This window comes from Eptatretus burgeri, chromosome 2 (genome assembly GCF_056783735.1).
Source record: "Eptatretus burgeri isolate ZD-2024b chromosome 2, Ebu_testis_v1, whole genome shotgun sequence".
NCBI lineage: Eukaryota > Metazoa > Chordata > Myxini > Myxiniformes > Myxinidae > Eptatretus > Eptatretus burgeri.
In genome coordinates this window covers 27,957,561-27,974,845 of record NC_140962.1, presented here as the reverse complement: position 1 = coordinate 27,974,845, position 17,285 = coordinate 27,957,561, and the positions used below count along the sequence as shown (strand labels likewise).

Below are 17,285 nucleotides of genomic sequence, written 5' to 3'. Positions count from 1 at the left end.
CTACATATGACATTTTTAACACTTCTACATATGACATTTTTAACACTTCTACATATGACATTTTTAACACTTCTACATATGACATTTTTAACACTTCTACATATGACATTTTTGGATTGGATTTGGGAGGCTTGAGGGGGAGGAGGGGGGGATCACGATCTCTGACACTTTTTTATTTATTTATAGTAAGCTCTGAAAAACAGCATATTTGTTTGTTTTATAATCCAGATTTTTTTTTTTTTGATACATAGTCGAGGCTCGTGGAATCTTGGCTGATGTAGTGAAACAACAAGCGATAATAGATTCACACACTGACAGATGATTAAAGGGAAAAGGTGGAGACAAACATTACATGTGACTGGCAGAAAGTAAAGCGGCAGGAAGTGGTTAGAGGAAGGGGGGGGGGGGCTTGATCAGTGAGAGTAAAAGAAAGCATGGGTGGGTATGGGAGAAGAATATACAAAAAAAATATGGCATTCATGGTACATTTCACAAATGGTGCACATTTGCTTGTTGTTCAGAGCTACTTTGGTAAAAAAAAAAAAAAGATATACTATTGCTCATATTCTCAAGTCCAAATGCTATATCTACTCTCCTATATTTGGCAGTATTCTGACAGGGTGTTGCAGATGGAGTCCATGCACTTTAGAGATATCTAGTCAAGGTTCTGTTCTCGGCCCGATTATCACCTGTCAGACTGGTGATTCACAGGCAATAATGAGTGTGCCTTTCCTCAGATGGTTATTGATTCTGGAAACTCATTTCCTTGCATTACTTTGTAGATGTTGAAGATCCCATATTGATTTTCAATGACAAGTAAGCGATATATCGCCCATGTCCTGAACAAATTGCAAATTCCTGCTTAAACGGTGGGTAGCAAGTTATCTGGTTTTCTAAAATATTCCTTTCCACCAGATTATATTGCGAGCTATGCCATTGTGGTTTCTGTTCGGGCAGCAGCTTATACACTTGTAAGCAAATTGATGTGCATGAGTGTTCACATGTGAACAGCCATCTTTGACTAAAAAGGGTAGCCATTATTATTTTGGCCTATGCTTTGGTAACTGAACTTTTATCTTTCTGTCGAATGGTGTTTAACAAAAAGTCTCAGATTGGTTTCTTACATCAGACGGTCAATTACAAATACAATATGACCCTGACATTCACGGGGGTTATGTTCCTGTAAAAATGCTGCGAATGTCGGGAACTGTTTCAATGGGGAAAAATGGGGGCGAGTTCCTGGCGGTTCATGATTTACAAGGGGAAATTTAAATTTTATGAACACAAATGCACGTCATTAGAGTTTTATTTCACAATGCTTACAAACAAAAAGACAACAACACCAGGTGCCGTTTCCATTTTTTATTTAAGATAGGACATCACTTTTGATGTGATGATGAGTTAGAATCCAGTGAACTCTTCTGAAGAGGACGCAGGTGAGGGTGCTGATGAGTCGTGCACCAAAGGGGATGCAGGTGAGGGAGCTGAAGGTGTTGAGGTGGAGGAGCCGGGGCAAAAAAACAGGTTTAAAATAAATAAATAAATAAATAAAACTGTTTTGCTGAATGCTGCAGGTTTCTGTGTCGCTCCTTATATGGGAGCAAAATATCATCCAACCCTCTCTTGAACTGGAGGTTCTGCTCCATCACTGAGTCGACATCTTGCACCTGTCAGCTTCTGCCCTCATATCCTGCAGCACCTCACCCAGGAACTAGACAGTCAGGATGATCCTCACCACCACCTCTTCCTCCTCCTCGAAAGCCTTGATGATGGCCTCCAACTCCTCCTCAGTCAGCTCCTTGCCATGCAAGGTGACAAGCTCCTCCATTTCGTCAGACTCTTTATCGTCAAAGCCTTCTCCTTCCATCTCCCTTGCCAGCCCGGAAATTTGCCACCTCTCTTCCATGGTGTTGGGAAAGCTTGGAGTCATTGACTGCTTGTGGCCATCGATTTTTGCCAGCAAGCATTGATGGTGGAGGCCTTGACTTCGTCTAGAGAATTTTTGATGGGGCTGATGCAGTGCGCTATTTTGAAGTCTTTCCAATATTTCCCGACAGTAAGTTCGGGGTCGGACTCCATAGCATCCAAGATGCAACGGAAGGTGCAGTGGGTGTAGTACGTTTTAAATGTTGACATTACAGATTGCTTGAGTGGTTGTATCAGGGAGGTGGTGTTGGGTGGCAGGAAGATGACCTTGACATTGAGTTGGGCCAGCTTCAGTACCTCGGGGTAGCCAGGAGCATTGTCCACCAACAGGAGGACCTTGAAGGAGAGGTTCTTTTCTGCCAGGTACCTCTAGACTGGAGGGACGAAACGGTTGTGGAACCGATCCATAAAGATGGCAGCTGCGACCCACACCTTTCTGTTGGCCCTGAAAAATACAGGCAGAATTTGCTTGTTTTTTCCCTTGAGAGGGCGCAGGTTTAGGGGATGATACAGCATCATCGGCTTAATCATGCAGTCCCCATTGGCGTTGGCGCAGAGGAGAAGAAATACCCAGTCCTTTGCAGCCTTGAACCCTGCTGCTGTCCTCTCTCACTTTGAGATGAAAGTTCTCATGGACATTTTCTTACAGAACAGGCTGGTCTTCTCTGCATTGAAGACCTGCTCTGGTACATACCCCTTCTCCTCGATGAGTTGCGTGAGTTGAGCGGGGGAAGTTTCATCTGCTTGTGGCCTGCTGAGGTGCGCTCACCTGTGAGCTTTACATTGTGGAAATCATACTGCTTCTTGAAGCGGTCAAACCATCCCCTGCTAGCTTGGAAGGGACTGGGGCCACTCGTACCCACATTACTAGTACTCGTATCACTCATACCCAGGTCGCTCATGTTTGCAGGACCACCCACACCAGCCAGATGATCATACATGCGCTTTGCCTTTTCACAAATCAGAGATCCGCTTCAAGGCGTTGTTTGAGGCATTGTTAGGCATAGTTCGAGTTTAAAAAAAGCCTAAACTCGGTGTTTCAGCTAAATCTTGTATTGTGTCCAAAACCCATCACTTTCTCTACCCAGTCGCACCCAACTGTCCCTGGACTCTGTGTCTTTTGCACCTGACAAGGTGGAGAGCTTGCTGTCAAACTTCAACTCAGATTCTGCAACCGGTCCAGACGGCATCAGCCCACATGTCCTCAAAGCCTGCTCTTCTGCTCTTGCTCACCCTCTCTCGGTTCTATTCACCCTCTCATTTGCTCAAGGTCATCTGCCATCTGCTTGGAAATTAGCAAACATCACTGCTCTGCACAAAAATGGTGCAAAAACAGATCTCTGCAACTACAGACCAATCAGCCTTCTCCCAATCATCAGCAAGGTTATGGAATCCATCATCACTTCAGACATCAAATCCTTCCTCTTCTCCAATGGCTTGATTTCTGATCATCAATTTGGTTTCAGACCAGGTCACTCTACCCTGGATATGCTGCTTCTGCTCTCCCAACAATGGATGGAGGTACTCAATGCCAGACAGGAAATCCGAGCCATATCCCTGGACATATCACGTGCTTTTGACACAGTCTGGTACCCTGCCCTGCTCACCAAACTCTCTTCCTATTATATGGTATCCAAGGCCATCTCCACTCATGGCTCGCAAACTTCCTCTCCTGTCGCAGTCACCCGTGTGGCCCTAAATGGAGTTCTTTCATCCCCCCTTCCTGTCCAGGCTGGAATTCCTCAAGGCAGCGTTCTGGGCCATGTTCTTTTTCTGGTTTTCATCAATGATCTCTCCGACCCTCTGGAAAATCCTCTATATCTCTTTGCTGATGACTCCACCCTCTGCCGTACCATCGGTCATCCCTCAGACCGGCAAGCAGCAGCTTCTTCGCTCACTGCAGTTCTGGATAAAATCACAAACTGGTGGAACATGTCTTTCAATCCGGACAAATCTCACACTCTCACTATGTCTCTTCGAAAGGACCGTTTAGAAAACCCACCCATCTACTTTCTCAACAATCCTCTGGAAGAAGGCCTTTCTTTCAAGCTTCTGGGTCTCACTATCTGCCATGACATTTCCTGGGAAAGCCACATTTCAAACCTCGCCTCCAAAGCCAGTCGCCGGCTGGGAATCCTCCGTCGTGCAAAGTCTTCCTCGGCCCACCTGAGCTCCTGACCACTTACAAAGCTTTTGTCCGCAGCCTGATGGAGTACTGCTCTCCCCTCTGGGCTGGTGCTCCTGCCTCCCACCTTTCTCGGCTTCACGCTGTAGAAACCAAGGCATTTCGGATCATTAGCATCTCCCGCAATGAGGCTGAGTCTTTGGGCCTCTCACTCAATCACCGCAGGTTGGTCGGTGGTCTTTCTGTCTTCTACTGTCTCCTCTCCAGCCTCGCCCCCCCGCTCTCTCTCTCTCTCTCTGCGATTTGTCCCCACCACAATTCCGCAGGGTGCTCAAGGTCCGCCAACAATCCCCTTCTGGTAAAACTACCAAAATCATGAATCACTGCTCACCCTCACTCTTTCATTCCTCTTTTTTCCCACCTTTGGAATAAACCCCCTCACTCTATTCATTCCCATTCTTCCCTCCAGGCCTTCAAAACAGCTGTTCACCACCACCACCTCTTATCATCCCCCATACAAATCCTCGATCTTTTCTACCCCCAATAATCCACCTAAGCCCACCTCCTTCAAATTCCCTGCTTTCCTTCCTGAAAGTCCCTGTAATATCCATCTTCTATTCCCCATGTTCCCCGTCCCATCCCTCGCCCTTCCACAGATCTCCTAATGTCTCTGTTCCCCACTGTTTTGTCCTTCCCTCTCCCTCCCCTCTTATCCCCTGCCCCCCTTGATGTGCGTTGTGTGTTTGCTCTCATATGAGCCTTGACAAGGGATACAAAAAAACAATTCGAGTAAAATGTTTTCTGTGCTGGCCATGTTTTTTGTTTTGTTTTTGGCCAATTCATTGTGAAAAGATGGTGTTGTGATACCGATAAGGTTCGAAAACTACTGTACAAGCTCCTATAGTTTTACATGTCTTATGTTTACTGCCATTGAGCACTTTGAAATGGGACAATTTGAGAAATCTTCCTTCCAGGCCAAAAGTGCTAAGCAAGCTTCAAGCCACATTGTTTGCCTTTCTCTATTTTCAAGTGCTCATTGATAATGAGGCATTGAAAGGAATAACTGATGTGAAATTTGTGGTTAAAAACTGATAAACATACTGCTTAATCATCGCAATTAGTTTATCAACGTTTTGGTTTTTTTAGGGAGGCCATTTTGTTTAGATCCAAGACAACACGGTTTAAGTCCTCAAACTCGTCTTCCTAGAATCGGAACTTGGTGACATACCTAAAAGGTATAGAACCAGATGGCTCATTGCAGTTAATGCTTAGAATCCTACTCTTCTATCCCTTCACTGACTCCCCCGTCCATGCGCCAAAGTTGGGCTTTAATAGCCGAGCCTGAAGCGAATGTGTTTCACACAGCAAATTGTTAATGTTAAAACGTAAATTAAAACCAACAAACCGTATAGTATGATAATTCACTCACTTTAATGCTAAAACATAAGTTGAAGTTTAACCAGCCTCATTGGTGTAATGGTTAGAGTGGAATGGTTCACCAGCTTCATTGTTGTTACCGTTAGAGCGTTTCATTTCAAACCAGACTCAATGATGCAGTGGAGCCTCTGCTCCGAGTCTGGACGGTTGGTGGCTAAACCCCAGCCGAGTCATACCAAAGACTTTAAAAATGGTACGTGCTGCTTCCTTGCTTGACGCTCAGCAATTAAAAAGAATAAGAGCACGGGCAAGCAACCATAGGCTGGTAATAGTGCAGGCTTTGATGGGCCTAATGGCCTCCTGTGTCAAAGTTCCTTGCAAGGGAACTCGTGTTATTATCGTAACTATCCCAACTTTCACTCAAAAATTCCTGAAAAAGTTATTTTTGAAGAATCTATCTCGTCTCTTATTGGAGGTAAGGATGAGTGATATGTTGGTGCGATGTCTTTTGATACTCCATTAACACCTTTTATCCATTTTACACTTGATCTTCTTGCTGCTCGGAGACCATTTCTATAGCTTCATATTTCACCCTCATAATTTTAATTGAAAGTTTAAACCTTTATCATTTTACATATTTTGGGGGATTATACCATCCCACTCCACGTCACTCGTAAGCACACACAGTAAGTTTGGTTGAGATCAGACAAAATCTGGTGCAAGAGTTAACGAACAAGAGTTGAACAGTAATATGAGAACCTATCAACATGGCATTTCTGACTCGAATGCTCGGGAAAATGCAAGTTTCTGTGAATGTGCCATTTTATGGCCAATATCATTCTTATGATCCATAATTTTTCACCCTCAGGACTGACGTTGCAAATGAAACGTACGGAACTTTACTTAAACCTGTTATCTTCCCCTGCTCGGAGGATTTGCCTTCACCGACCCTGCTCAAGCCTGACGGTGATTTTGCTGCAGTGTCCCCTTTGGGGAAATTGGTTTTGGGTTGCATTCCTTGAGGAACTTGTTCACATTTTCTCTTGATGCTAACCTGTCTTATTCCCCCTGTCCCCTCTCCCCCTCCCCCACCCCCCCCAACTTCTGTTCTTCTAAAGAGCTCTACGACCATCTGCCCCCACCTGTGCCAGTCGTTCCTCCTCACAGAGAGGATGTGCTACGATCTGGAAATCAAGTCGCCTCGAGTGGGCCCCAGGCCCCAGCTCGCCCCCCAAAACCTTTACCTCGGCCACCAATGCACTCCGAACCTGTGGCACCAGTGCCCAGTTCCCTTTGTGGTGAGCCAGGAAGCGGACAGATGGCAGAGGTTGGGAGAGTTGTTGGTTTGTCTGCCCAGGTGTCTGTTCCACCATCTCGTTCACCCCCAATCACTTCCGATGCATCTATCGCAAGGTTGATGTCGGAGGGATACAGCTTTGTGGACGTCAGCAGGGCACTTGGAATCGCACAAAATGACACGGACATGGCCAGAAGCATTTTGAGAGAGTTTGTGGCACCCTCGTGATCCCAGCATTTCCTGGCTTTAACCCCCACCCCCCGCCCCCCTTTCCTCCATCACTATAAAAAGTTGTTTTTATAGTCTTTAAAGTTTTTATTTAACTACTAAAACATTATTTGCTTTCAACAATGGATGTTTATAGCTGAATTTGCGTGATTAATTATATTTATCTTTGTTAAATCCATTGCTTGCCATATAATAGCATATTGTGGTATTGCACGTAAAGTTTGTTTATTCGCCATGTTGGATTGTGATGTCTCACTGTTATGGCAGGGGTAGGATGTTTCTCAACAAGGTCTTTGTTGTGGTTTTGTTCTGTCATGCCATGTCATGATGACACAAAAAGGTTACCATGTCATGTCTAGGCCTTGTGATATTGTGCCGTGTCACCAGGACCCAGCCTTGTACCTCTCGGGGGTCATCCTTGGGGCAGCGGGCATATTTTTGGGTCCAAAATTCCACTCAATGAAACAACACAAACCACTTTAACCACCTGTGTCAAAACAGCCGGTTTGGAAACATTGGAGCTGATGCATGCTGAGAATTTGAAAAATCCAAACGTGAGTAACTATAAAACTAAATATTTTCAAAATGAGTAATACCCGCTTCCACGGGGAGAAAAATGTCTTTCCCCCTTCCCTACTCGAGGCCTTGCTTCTTCTTCATGTGACGGAAGGACGCATCTCCTTTTAATTATAGTAATTACAAGCACCCGCTCCCTAAGGGAGCGTCCAGCAGGTTATGTTGTCCTTCAAATGTATTCAAAATACCTCTTGCTGCATAATTCAAAACCCCTTGCTACACTGGAAAATGTGGGGACAGGTTGGGACTGTACAAGTAATACTGTACTGTAAATGGTGGGGACTTGTAATACCCTCGCCCACTTAGTGGTGGCGCTACACAATACACATTTACGTAGAGAATGCGCGTCCCCTCCTCGCCCCCCCCACCCCCCAGACCACCGACAAAGATAAAAACACCCCTATACATTAATTGGGGTCATGCTGATCCCATGTAGCAAGTCTGGATGTAATCTGCCCAGAACTGTAGGAGTAGCGCAACACAAACACCAGTCCGTCGATGATAGTAAGGATACCTGTTCTTTTCGGGAGTGAATAAAGTGTCAATACCCGCTCCTTACGGCAGGGATCAGTGGTTAAACCACTTGCACTATTCTTTGTGTGCAGGCGAAAATCACAAGTCATCACCCCATTCTCACCGGGGGGATAGGGGGAATTGTGTTATGACCTGACCATGGGTACCAGGAGCATGTATGCAAAGTTTGGTGCTGATTGCCTCTCGCGTTTTTGATTCTACTGGCATTGAACTCGTCGTTTCACTGATGGTAGTTGAACAACATAACTTATGTATATTATAGTTCAGTAATAGTTTATCATGCCTGGTGTTGGCTTATAATGGTTAGGGTGGTGGGCTTGGGATCCAAGGATCCTGAGTTCAAATCCCCCTTGGCTGTTGAATTAATACCAGGTGGGGTTGACTCTGCCTGTCATCCTTCCAAGGTCAGCATCATGAGTGCCAGCTTGCTGGTATACTGTGTCAGAGTGGTGACCTGTCCAGGATTGTGTCCAATAGCCAAGGAGACTGCTTCGGCAGCACCAACGCTCTGTACAGAGTGTGGTCCTAATGGATGGATGGAATAGTTAATTGATCGTCAATATTTGAAATTATTTTGTTTTTATTCCAGAAACATTTTGTTTTGTACCAACAACCCAGCGTTAATTTTAGTAATACGCACACTTATTCACCAAAAAACACAAGATTATTAATCTGTTTTACTTTTCCAAGGACAAGACGTTACTAGGGGGAAAAGGGGGGGGGGGTCCCAAAGTTGCAGAGTGCAATTCTCATTTAGTAGCCATGAATTATACACCTCCACAAAGCCTCGCGTAACACTGGCCATATTACTACACCGCCATCTTACTAAATCCGTCATCTTGATGCCTAACGTCTGACATTCAGTCCCTCGCCAACGATATATGGGTAATATTGTTCAACTTCCTTCAGTGAAGCGATGGGACGGGTTGAGTGTTGGACAACGGAATGATGTGTGCATCTGTAGAGGCCTAGCCGAGCACCAGATGTAATGCCAAATTGACGTCCCAGTGAAAAAATCGTGACAGAGGGAAGGACGGACGGACGGAGAAATCCGGTTACTTTAATATGTAGATAATGATCAGATGTACACACATACAGAGAATTGTCTTGTTTTAGTATGATTGATGTCACTTGAGCATTACCCTTATATTTGTTTCCTTTGTGATGCAAATTTATTGCAGCATATGGCTGAGAATGAAGAACTAGTCTTGCCCGTGAATGTTGGTGTCAGTCTGTATGGGTAGACAGGTAGAGCAATGGATGATGAAAACAGGACATCGATTGAGGTATTCAAACCACTGTGGAAACCAAGGAGAAGTTGATGTCTTGGGCGTTAACCCTTCGTCGGAGAAAAATGAGGGTTGACTCCCGAAACATCAGCTTCCTGCTTCCCACGGTGGTTAGCAAACCTCGATCGACGTCCTGTTGATTTAATCCATTGTTCTCCATGTTCAGTGACATCCAGATGCCAAAAGAAGAAAGAAAAAAGGAGTTGGTACTCATCCTTTCACTGACCATTTCCAAATGTTCTTATTAAAATAGTATCTTTTTTAAAAATTTTTATTCTTTTTTCTTGTTTATCTTGTGTGCATTCTAAAGTGAGTTTTTAACGTTTTTGACTTTTTTTTTTATTTCTTCGAAATGCCGATTATAGATTTTGAAATTAAAAGCATGCCATCAGTATAACTTGGCATGCTGCTGCTTTGTTTCATTAATGAATGACAAGAAGCGGATAAGAAGTATAAACAGTTTATTTCCATGTATATTTGGAGTACCAGACCCACTTAGCCTCAAGGAAGCTCCAATCGTAGCATTCCTCGTATTAATTCACAACTGTTGAAGTTGCTGTACATTTGAGGTCCAATTAGGTTTATTTTGTTCTATAATGTATGTCGCAGAAGAGGTGCTAGTTTGCTGTTCAAGGTGGCGGATAAACAAGGTACAGTATTATATAACTTGATGAAATTCGTGCAATACCTCAATATATTCCTACTTGGTTGACCGCCCACCGCATCCTCCCTCAACCCCCTACTTCTCCCTCAAACGACGCTGGCGTCAATACTGAAGCAAAAATGCCAGCAAACAATGTCCTCGTTTCTTTACTTTTATATCTTTTGATTCCTTAACTTCCTCCACGTTCTCCCTCGCACAATTTCCCATCTCCTCCCCTCATCAATTTATTCACACATTTACCTTCACAGAATCATTAGCATTGATATGTACGATATTGTATTTTTGTGTTTCACCTCAATTATTTGATTAACATTATTATCTCCTCCCTTTGAATCTCCCATTTATTTATGAAACTTTTACATCAGGGCCAAAAATTTTAAAAAAAATATTTTCTTACTGCAACTTATGTATCATTGACAAGATGTGATAATATGAACAAATAAAAGAGGATTAAAGATTTCATCTCGTTACCCTTTAAATGGGAGCACCCTTGATCGACACATTTAGCTTTGCCATTTGAAGGTGTCACTATCACAATATTTACCGATTGAGTCATCAGATGCGGTGAGGGCCAGTCTGAACAGTGACCATCGAAAAATGTTGGTTTTGTTTTGTGGTTCACCGTTTCATTCAACACGTAGTCTGCATTCGGCCCATGACGATTATCATTTCCATACCAAGTATTGGTACTTATTTGCATACGTAATAAATTGTTCCTTTTGGAAACTGGAAGAATGAAGGTCTTGTTTGTTTTTGAATGGATGACATGATGACCTGCAAGCATCTGTTGCCCAAAAGGATGAAGAAATTGGATGCCGAGTGAAGAAAGGACTTTGAGGGGAAAATACATTTTCGGAAGCAAAAAGCAACTTGCACTTCATGCAAACAGGTGAAGTTGATCAGCACAGCTCAAGTGGTAACGTAAGTTAAACTTGTTGAGGGAAGGTGGCATGGTCGGTTAATTGCATTTGTTACAGGCCAAATAATTCCATGGTTATGTCTGTTGGGGTCCATCTTCGGCTGCCACGACATGAAGGCCGCTGGCCGCATTGACCATATGCAAATTCCAGTGCCCACCGTCGGTGGTACCTTGGCGAGAGGGCGGGAGAACAAGGAAAGGGAGAACCACATGATTCACACTATGCATAAATACAGAGGGACCCAGACACACGCGAGAAGAAGCGAGATGTGTATATTAACATGATATCTGTGTCATGATTCATTCGCACGTGGCTGAAAATCTGTCGTGATTCATTCGCACGTGGCTGAAAATCTTTACAAGGAATTAAGGCGCAGGAGGAGGCCATTCGGCCCATCATGCCTGTGCCACATCAATACCAGATTTAATCAATCCGTCGATGCCCCTTTTGTGTGCAGTCTTTTGGCTGCTACACTGGTATTCATTTCACCGACCTCGGAGGGATGACAGGCTGATTCACCCCCTGGTGTTAATTCAGCAGCCAACGGGACTTGAACTCAGGACCCTAGGATCCCAAGCCACCACCCTAACCGCTAAGCCAACACAAGGCTAATGTAAAACGACTTTGGAGTGATTCATTCTCACATAGCTGTAAATTTTTTTTCGTGATTCATTCTCACATGGCTGAAAATCCCTCTGTAGTCATTCACAAACTTAAAACATCCTACGAAGGTGTTTGCGATTGTCAAGTCCACCCACAGTCTCTTGATCAACTGGATTTGGCCAGACACACTGGAGCAGTAGAAGGGCAAGGGGGGAAGAATTTATTTGAGGGCAAAAAGAAAAGTCGATGACTCTTCTGGTCATGTTTGCATGCAAGAAGGCTAAACACACTCTCATTCACTACACTGAACAACAAAAATTTTTTACTGGAGATGTGTAAAGTGATTTAGACTAATTTGGGTACGCTGATTTCAAAAATCATAACCGTTTTGCTGTATCACGTCAGGATTTTCAGTAACAGAAATATTCCCATTGCCTAGAAGTCAGGATTTCAATGAAATTTACAAAAATTCATTTATTCATTTATTTCATCATGAATGCTTCAAAATTATAGAAATTACAGAAAAACTCCACTAGAATGTAATTAAAAATGCTTTAGGCATTTGGCTTTGCGTTTGTGCTGCTCTGTGTCAGTTTCACGATGCAGGAACCAGCAGAAATCGCCCATCATGTTCGGGTTGTGCCGCCCTTGGTAATTTGTCTCCATGAGTGAAATCTCTTGGTGGAATCGCTCGCCGTGCTCGTCCGAGACTGCTCCCAAGTTGTCAGGGAAGAAGTTCAGGTGCTGGTGTAGGAAATGGATTTTCAGGGACATCCTGGAGCCAAGTTTCCTGAAGGACTCCAGCAGCTGCTGCACTATTTCTTCATAGTTGTCCGCGCGCTCGTTCCCCAAGAAGTTGTCCGTCACAGCTTTGAAGCTCCTCCACGCTGCCAGCTCTTTGGGGTTTAGAGTTGTCGGAAAAGTTTCGTCCTTCATAATCTGTCGGATTTGCGGTCCAACAAAGACACCAGCCTTGATCTTGGCCTCCGACAAGGTGTTGCCAAACTTTTCCTTGAGGAGGAAAACCCACGCCCATTCCAGGTTATGCCAGGTTATACCTGGCAGGTTATGCCAGGTATAAAAACCCACGCCCATTCAGATCCATTGCCCGTACAAAACTTTTCATCAAGCCGAGCTTTATGTGGAGTGGTGGAAGGAAAACCTTGGCTGGGTCGACAAGGGCGACATGCTTCACGTTGTGTCGACCAGGTACATGCTCTTTTCGCTCTTCCCAATCTTTCTTCGTCCAGTGATTCTTGTCGTCTCTGCTATCCCAGAGACAAAGGAAGCACATGTATTTCGTGTAGCTTGACTGCAGCCCTAACAACAGCGCCACCACTTTCAAGTCTCCGCAGATGTGCCAGTTGAAGTCATTGTACTTGATGGAATCAAGCAGCTGCCGCATAGTCTCATAGGTCTCTGTCATGCCGAACGCGTGAGCCAGTGGGACTGATGGTTTCTCGTTGCCATTGTGGAGCAAAACAGCCTTCAAGCTGTTCTTCCCCGAGTCGATGAAGAGGCGCCAGTCTGCAGGATCGTGATCACACCCAAGTTCTTTCAACAGACCGTTGATGTCACTGCAGAATGTCATCGTGTCTTCCATCTCAAAGAACTCAGCCATGTCTCTGTGACGTGCTCTGAACAAGGATATCTTGGTGTTAGGTTCAAGTAGATTCCACTGCTGCAGCCTTGATCCAAGCAGCTCTGCCTTCGCCTTTGACAGCGAGAGATCTCTTACAAGATAATTTAAGTCTCCCTGGTTCAGAAGGTGTGATTCTTGAGTGTCGGGTTCAAAGGTTCATCATCACCATCCTCTTCACCACTGCTTACAGCTATGTTCTGATCAGCTGGAGGTGTTGGAACGGGGTTCTCGTCATCATGAGGCACAGGTTTACGAGCAGAGACGCAGTCAGCGTACTTGATGTGACCTTTATTCTTCTTGTTGAAGCCGGCGATGCTTGTGCAGCAGAAATAACAATCATCATGATGATTCTGCGGCTCACGCGATATCATGGGCACCGCAAATGGCATGCTCGCGCGCTTGCCCACCAACCACTGAGTCAAGGTTGTGTGACAGCTTGTGCAGCAGATGTGTGGTGCCCAGCTCTGTTCTTGGTCCCCCACCTTACACCCGAAGTAGTGAAAGTAGGCGGCCTTCATTTTCACTGCTGTAGATATACTTCGCTGTTGATCTTTTTTGGTATACCGACCACAGACATAACAGAAGTTATCAGGATGATTGGTACAGGAACGCCTACTCATCTTTATCTGAAAGAAAGAAATATAACACAAGTTAACAACAATTGTACGAAATAGACATGTTATAGACATATGTAAATTTCATTGAAATCCTGACTTCGAGGCAATGGGAATATTTCTGTTCCTGAAAATCCTGACGTGATACAGCAAAGCGGTTATGATTTTTGAAATCAGCGTACCCAAATTAGTCTTAATCACTTTACACATCTCCAGTAAAAAAAAAATTTTGAAATTTGTTGTTCAGTGCTATCGCAGGCATCGTACATATACTGTACTTGCAATACAAGTTGTGATGGCATACATTACATGCACCCTATATTCACCGCTAGCGTGATACCTCAATCACTGACTTGATACACACACACCGAAGATGCAAACTATCAACATCTAAGAATGATTATCTTCAAAAGGAATCCAAACTGAAAGGGGAGTTCCTTGCCAGGGAAAACCATGACATTTGAATGAGATTAAATATTTCGTTTTTTGTTTTACATATAATACCCACATGTATAGATCTATTGTTATTATTATTATTATTATCATTATTATTATTATTATTATAATATTATTATTATTATTAATAGCAAGTTGTTGATGCTCGCACGGGATTCTAAACGGTGTTGGGGTGGAGACGGCAAAAATGCAAATGGTGTCTTCTGTCATCGAGCCGGTAAGCTGCGAGCAACAATTCACATTTATTGCCACGTCTGATGCAATTTAAATGCTCTAATGGTGGCGAGCTGCTCCATTTGAAACTGTTTGTTCGATAAATGGCACTTTTTGATACCTATGGTCCGTAATGAAAATTTCAATTGGTGTCAAATCCAGTGACCAATTCCAAATTAATAGTCGGAAGATTTCTAATCATGTAAACTTTGTCTGTGATAATTTTTTGATTGGTGTCATTGCTAAGTTCCATGTTCATTTCAGACAGCCATGTTGTTTTCGCATTTTTTTTCCGAGTGCACTGTGCCCTCTATAACCAGTACACTGGTACTCATTTTGCCAACCTCAGAAGGATGACAGGCTGAGTCGACACCACCTGGTGTTAATTCAATGGTCCAACAGGGCTCAAACTCAGGACCTTAAGATCTGAAGCCAGCCACCTTGACCATTAAGCTAACACTAGGGTTATGTTGAAAACTAGTCATACAACACATTACCCTGTGCTGTCTTGAGAAACAAGGTCCTGGTCTACGAGCGATAAATTTGATTGATTGAGGTGGGGTAAAATGCCATAATATTTTGTCCAAGTGTACTGCTAAACAGAAGAGTTTTGAAAGTGCTAAGAAGGTGATTTGTGTTCTACAATCTACAGTGTTCAAGTATATAATTGAATTGAAAAAAAAATAAAAGATTTTAAAGGATATAGAAAACAAAATAATCTTCCGGAAGTTTACCGCCGTTGATGCAGCGTCTTTTACACCACCTTATTTAACACGTTATATTAGTTATTCATGCTTGTTGTTTGTGTCCCTAAAAATGTCCTTCACAGTAAGTTTCCTGTTTGGAATGATTTTTAATTGTTTGCCAAAAAAAATCTCGCTCAACTCTGCACATATGTGATTGGGATGAATTCAGAGCGAATGTAAGATAAAACGACAAGTTCATTTTTCGATTCATGTTCAAAAACGAATTTGTATTCAGTCTCAATATTTCGATTGAAATCAAGTTGTCCATCGATCACAAACTGGCGTTTGTAGACACATGGACAGACAGACAGAAGTTAACCAATTGTTTAATCCCGCTTTTGGCTTTGCGTGTGCAGGGTAATAAGAGGACATGGATTCTCACCGTGGATTCTTTCTAACCCTCGTTCCATCATCAGCTCTTTCTTTTTTCCAGAATGGCATATACCGTTCTGTCAACTCTGCTCTTGACCTTGGGAATTATGGGGAATAATATGTTGATTAGTAAGTGCACTTGTCTCTTGTTAAGACTGTATATTCATTATTTCTCTTTCCAATAATGATTGATTAATGTTGAACAGTCAAAGCTTACAGGACAAAAGACATAGTTACCTGGTCATGTGTTGTAATTCACAAGAATTCAAATCCCATTCACTGTTACCTGCCGTTTTTAAAAACAATATACATAGTATGTATGCAAAGGTAACTTGGTGGTCAGGAAGGAGATTCATTGAGAAAATAAAAGATAGGTTGCATTGGAGGAAGAGGAGGATGGCAAGGGAATGGGGTGGGTGGGTGAGGGCAGGAGAAAAAAGTTTGAGACCATCTCCATATTCTGTACCATAATCATGAATGGGGGCCTGGCAGGATAGACTAGAGGTACTCACACTGACCCTCTGAGCTGTCTACCCTGGGTTTGAATCCCGACCCAGTGAAAAACTGTCATCCTGGAGTTTCGCAAGCAGGGCAAGGCATTAGTGTGTGCGCCATACCTCGGATGAACATTAAATGGGAGTCCCTTCTGCCAGCATTAGTTGGTGGATATTAAACATCCCATGGTGTACTTCGCAAAGAGTAATCAAGTTATCGCCAGCACTCTGGCCAAATTCCTGCTCTAATCTACAGGGGGCACTGCATCAGCGGTACTGCCATGCCCCTGTGAGAACTTCAATGCTAACCCACAGCCACATGTTACATATGAACGGCGCCATCATGAATGGTGCAGAATATGTGGACAGTCTTAAACGAGGGCAGTACTTTCTCTCGTTGGTTGCCAACGGCCTTTAACTGGAATCATAAAATTGCACCAGGGCCTATATTACACTGAACAACAAAAATTTTTTACTGGAGATGTGTAAAGTGATTTAGACTAATTTGGGTACGCTGATTTCAAAAATCATAACCGTTTTGCTGTATCACGTCAGGATTTTCAGTAACAGAAATATTCCCATTGCCTAGAAGTCAGGATTTCAATGAAATTTACAAAAATTCATTTATTCATTTATTTCATCATGAATGCTTCAAAATTATAGAAATTACAGAAAAACTTCACGAGAATGTAATTAAAAATGCTTTAGGCATTTGGCTTTGCGTTTGTGCTGCTCTGTGTCAGTTTCACGATGCAGGAACCAGCAGAAATCGCCCATCATGTTCGGGTTGTGCCGCCCTTGGTAACGCGTCTCCATGAGTGAAATCTCTTGGTGGAATCGCTCGCCGTGCTCGTCCGAGACTGCTCCCAAGTTGTCAGGGAAGAAGTTCAGGTGCTGGTGTAGGAAATGGATTTTCAGGGACATCCTGGAGCCAAGTTTCCTGAAGGACTCCAGCAGCTGCTGCACTATTTCTTCATAGTTGTCCGCGCGCTCGTTCCCCAAGAAGTTGTCCGTCACAGCTTTGAAACTCCTCCACGCTGCCAGCTCTTTGGGGTTTAGAGTTGTCGGAAAAGTTTCGTCCTTCATAATCTGTCGGATTTGCGGTCCAACAAAGACACCAGCCTTGATCTTGGCCTCCGACAAGGTGTTGCCAAACTTTTCCTTGAGGTATAAAAACCCACGCCCATTCAGATCCATTGCCCGTACAAA

At 43.6% G+C, this 17,285-nt stretch overlaps 2 protein-coding genes across 3 annotated transcripts in view; one reads left to right on the top strand and one right to left on the bottom strand.

Moving 5' to 3' along the window:
• Window positions 1-9,276, top strand: part of LOC147031672 (E3 ubiquitin-protein ligase CBL-B-B-like) — a 132,538-nt gene extending 123,262 nt beyond the window's left edge. For both annotated transcript variants that reach the window (XM_085852111.1, XM_085852120.1), the window contains 2 exons: window positions 6,297-6,394; window positions 6,547-9,276. In XM_085852111.1, coding sequence (XP_085708237.1) covers window positions 6,297-6,394; window positions 6,547-6,953 — 505 coding nt within the window. In that variant the 3' untranslated portion in view covers window positions 6,954-9,276. The remainder of the gene's footprint in view (window positions 1-6,296; window positions 6,395-6,546) is intronic.
• Window positions 9,277-9,798: 522 nt separating this feature from the next.
• LOC147031670 (uncharacterized) overlaps window positions 9,799-17,285 on the bottom strand; it is a 52,102-nt gene continuing 44,615 nt past the window's right edge. Inside the window, exons 6-7 of the mRNA XM_085852462.1 lie at window positions 15,593-15,679; window positions 9,799-11,105 (exon numbers count right to left, since the gene is read on the bottom strand). Of these exons, the coding sequence (XP_085708588.1) occupies window positions 15,623-15,679 (57 nt within the window). The 3' untranslated portion in view covers window positions 9,799-11,105; window positions 15,593-15,622. The remainder of the gene's footprint in view (window positions 11,106-15,592; window positions 15,680-17,285) is intronic.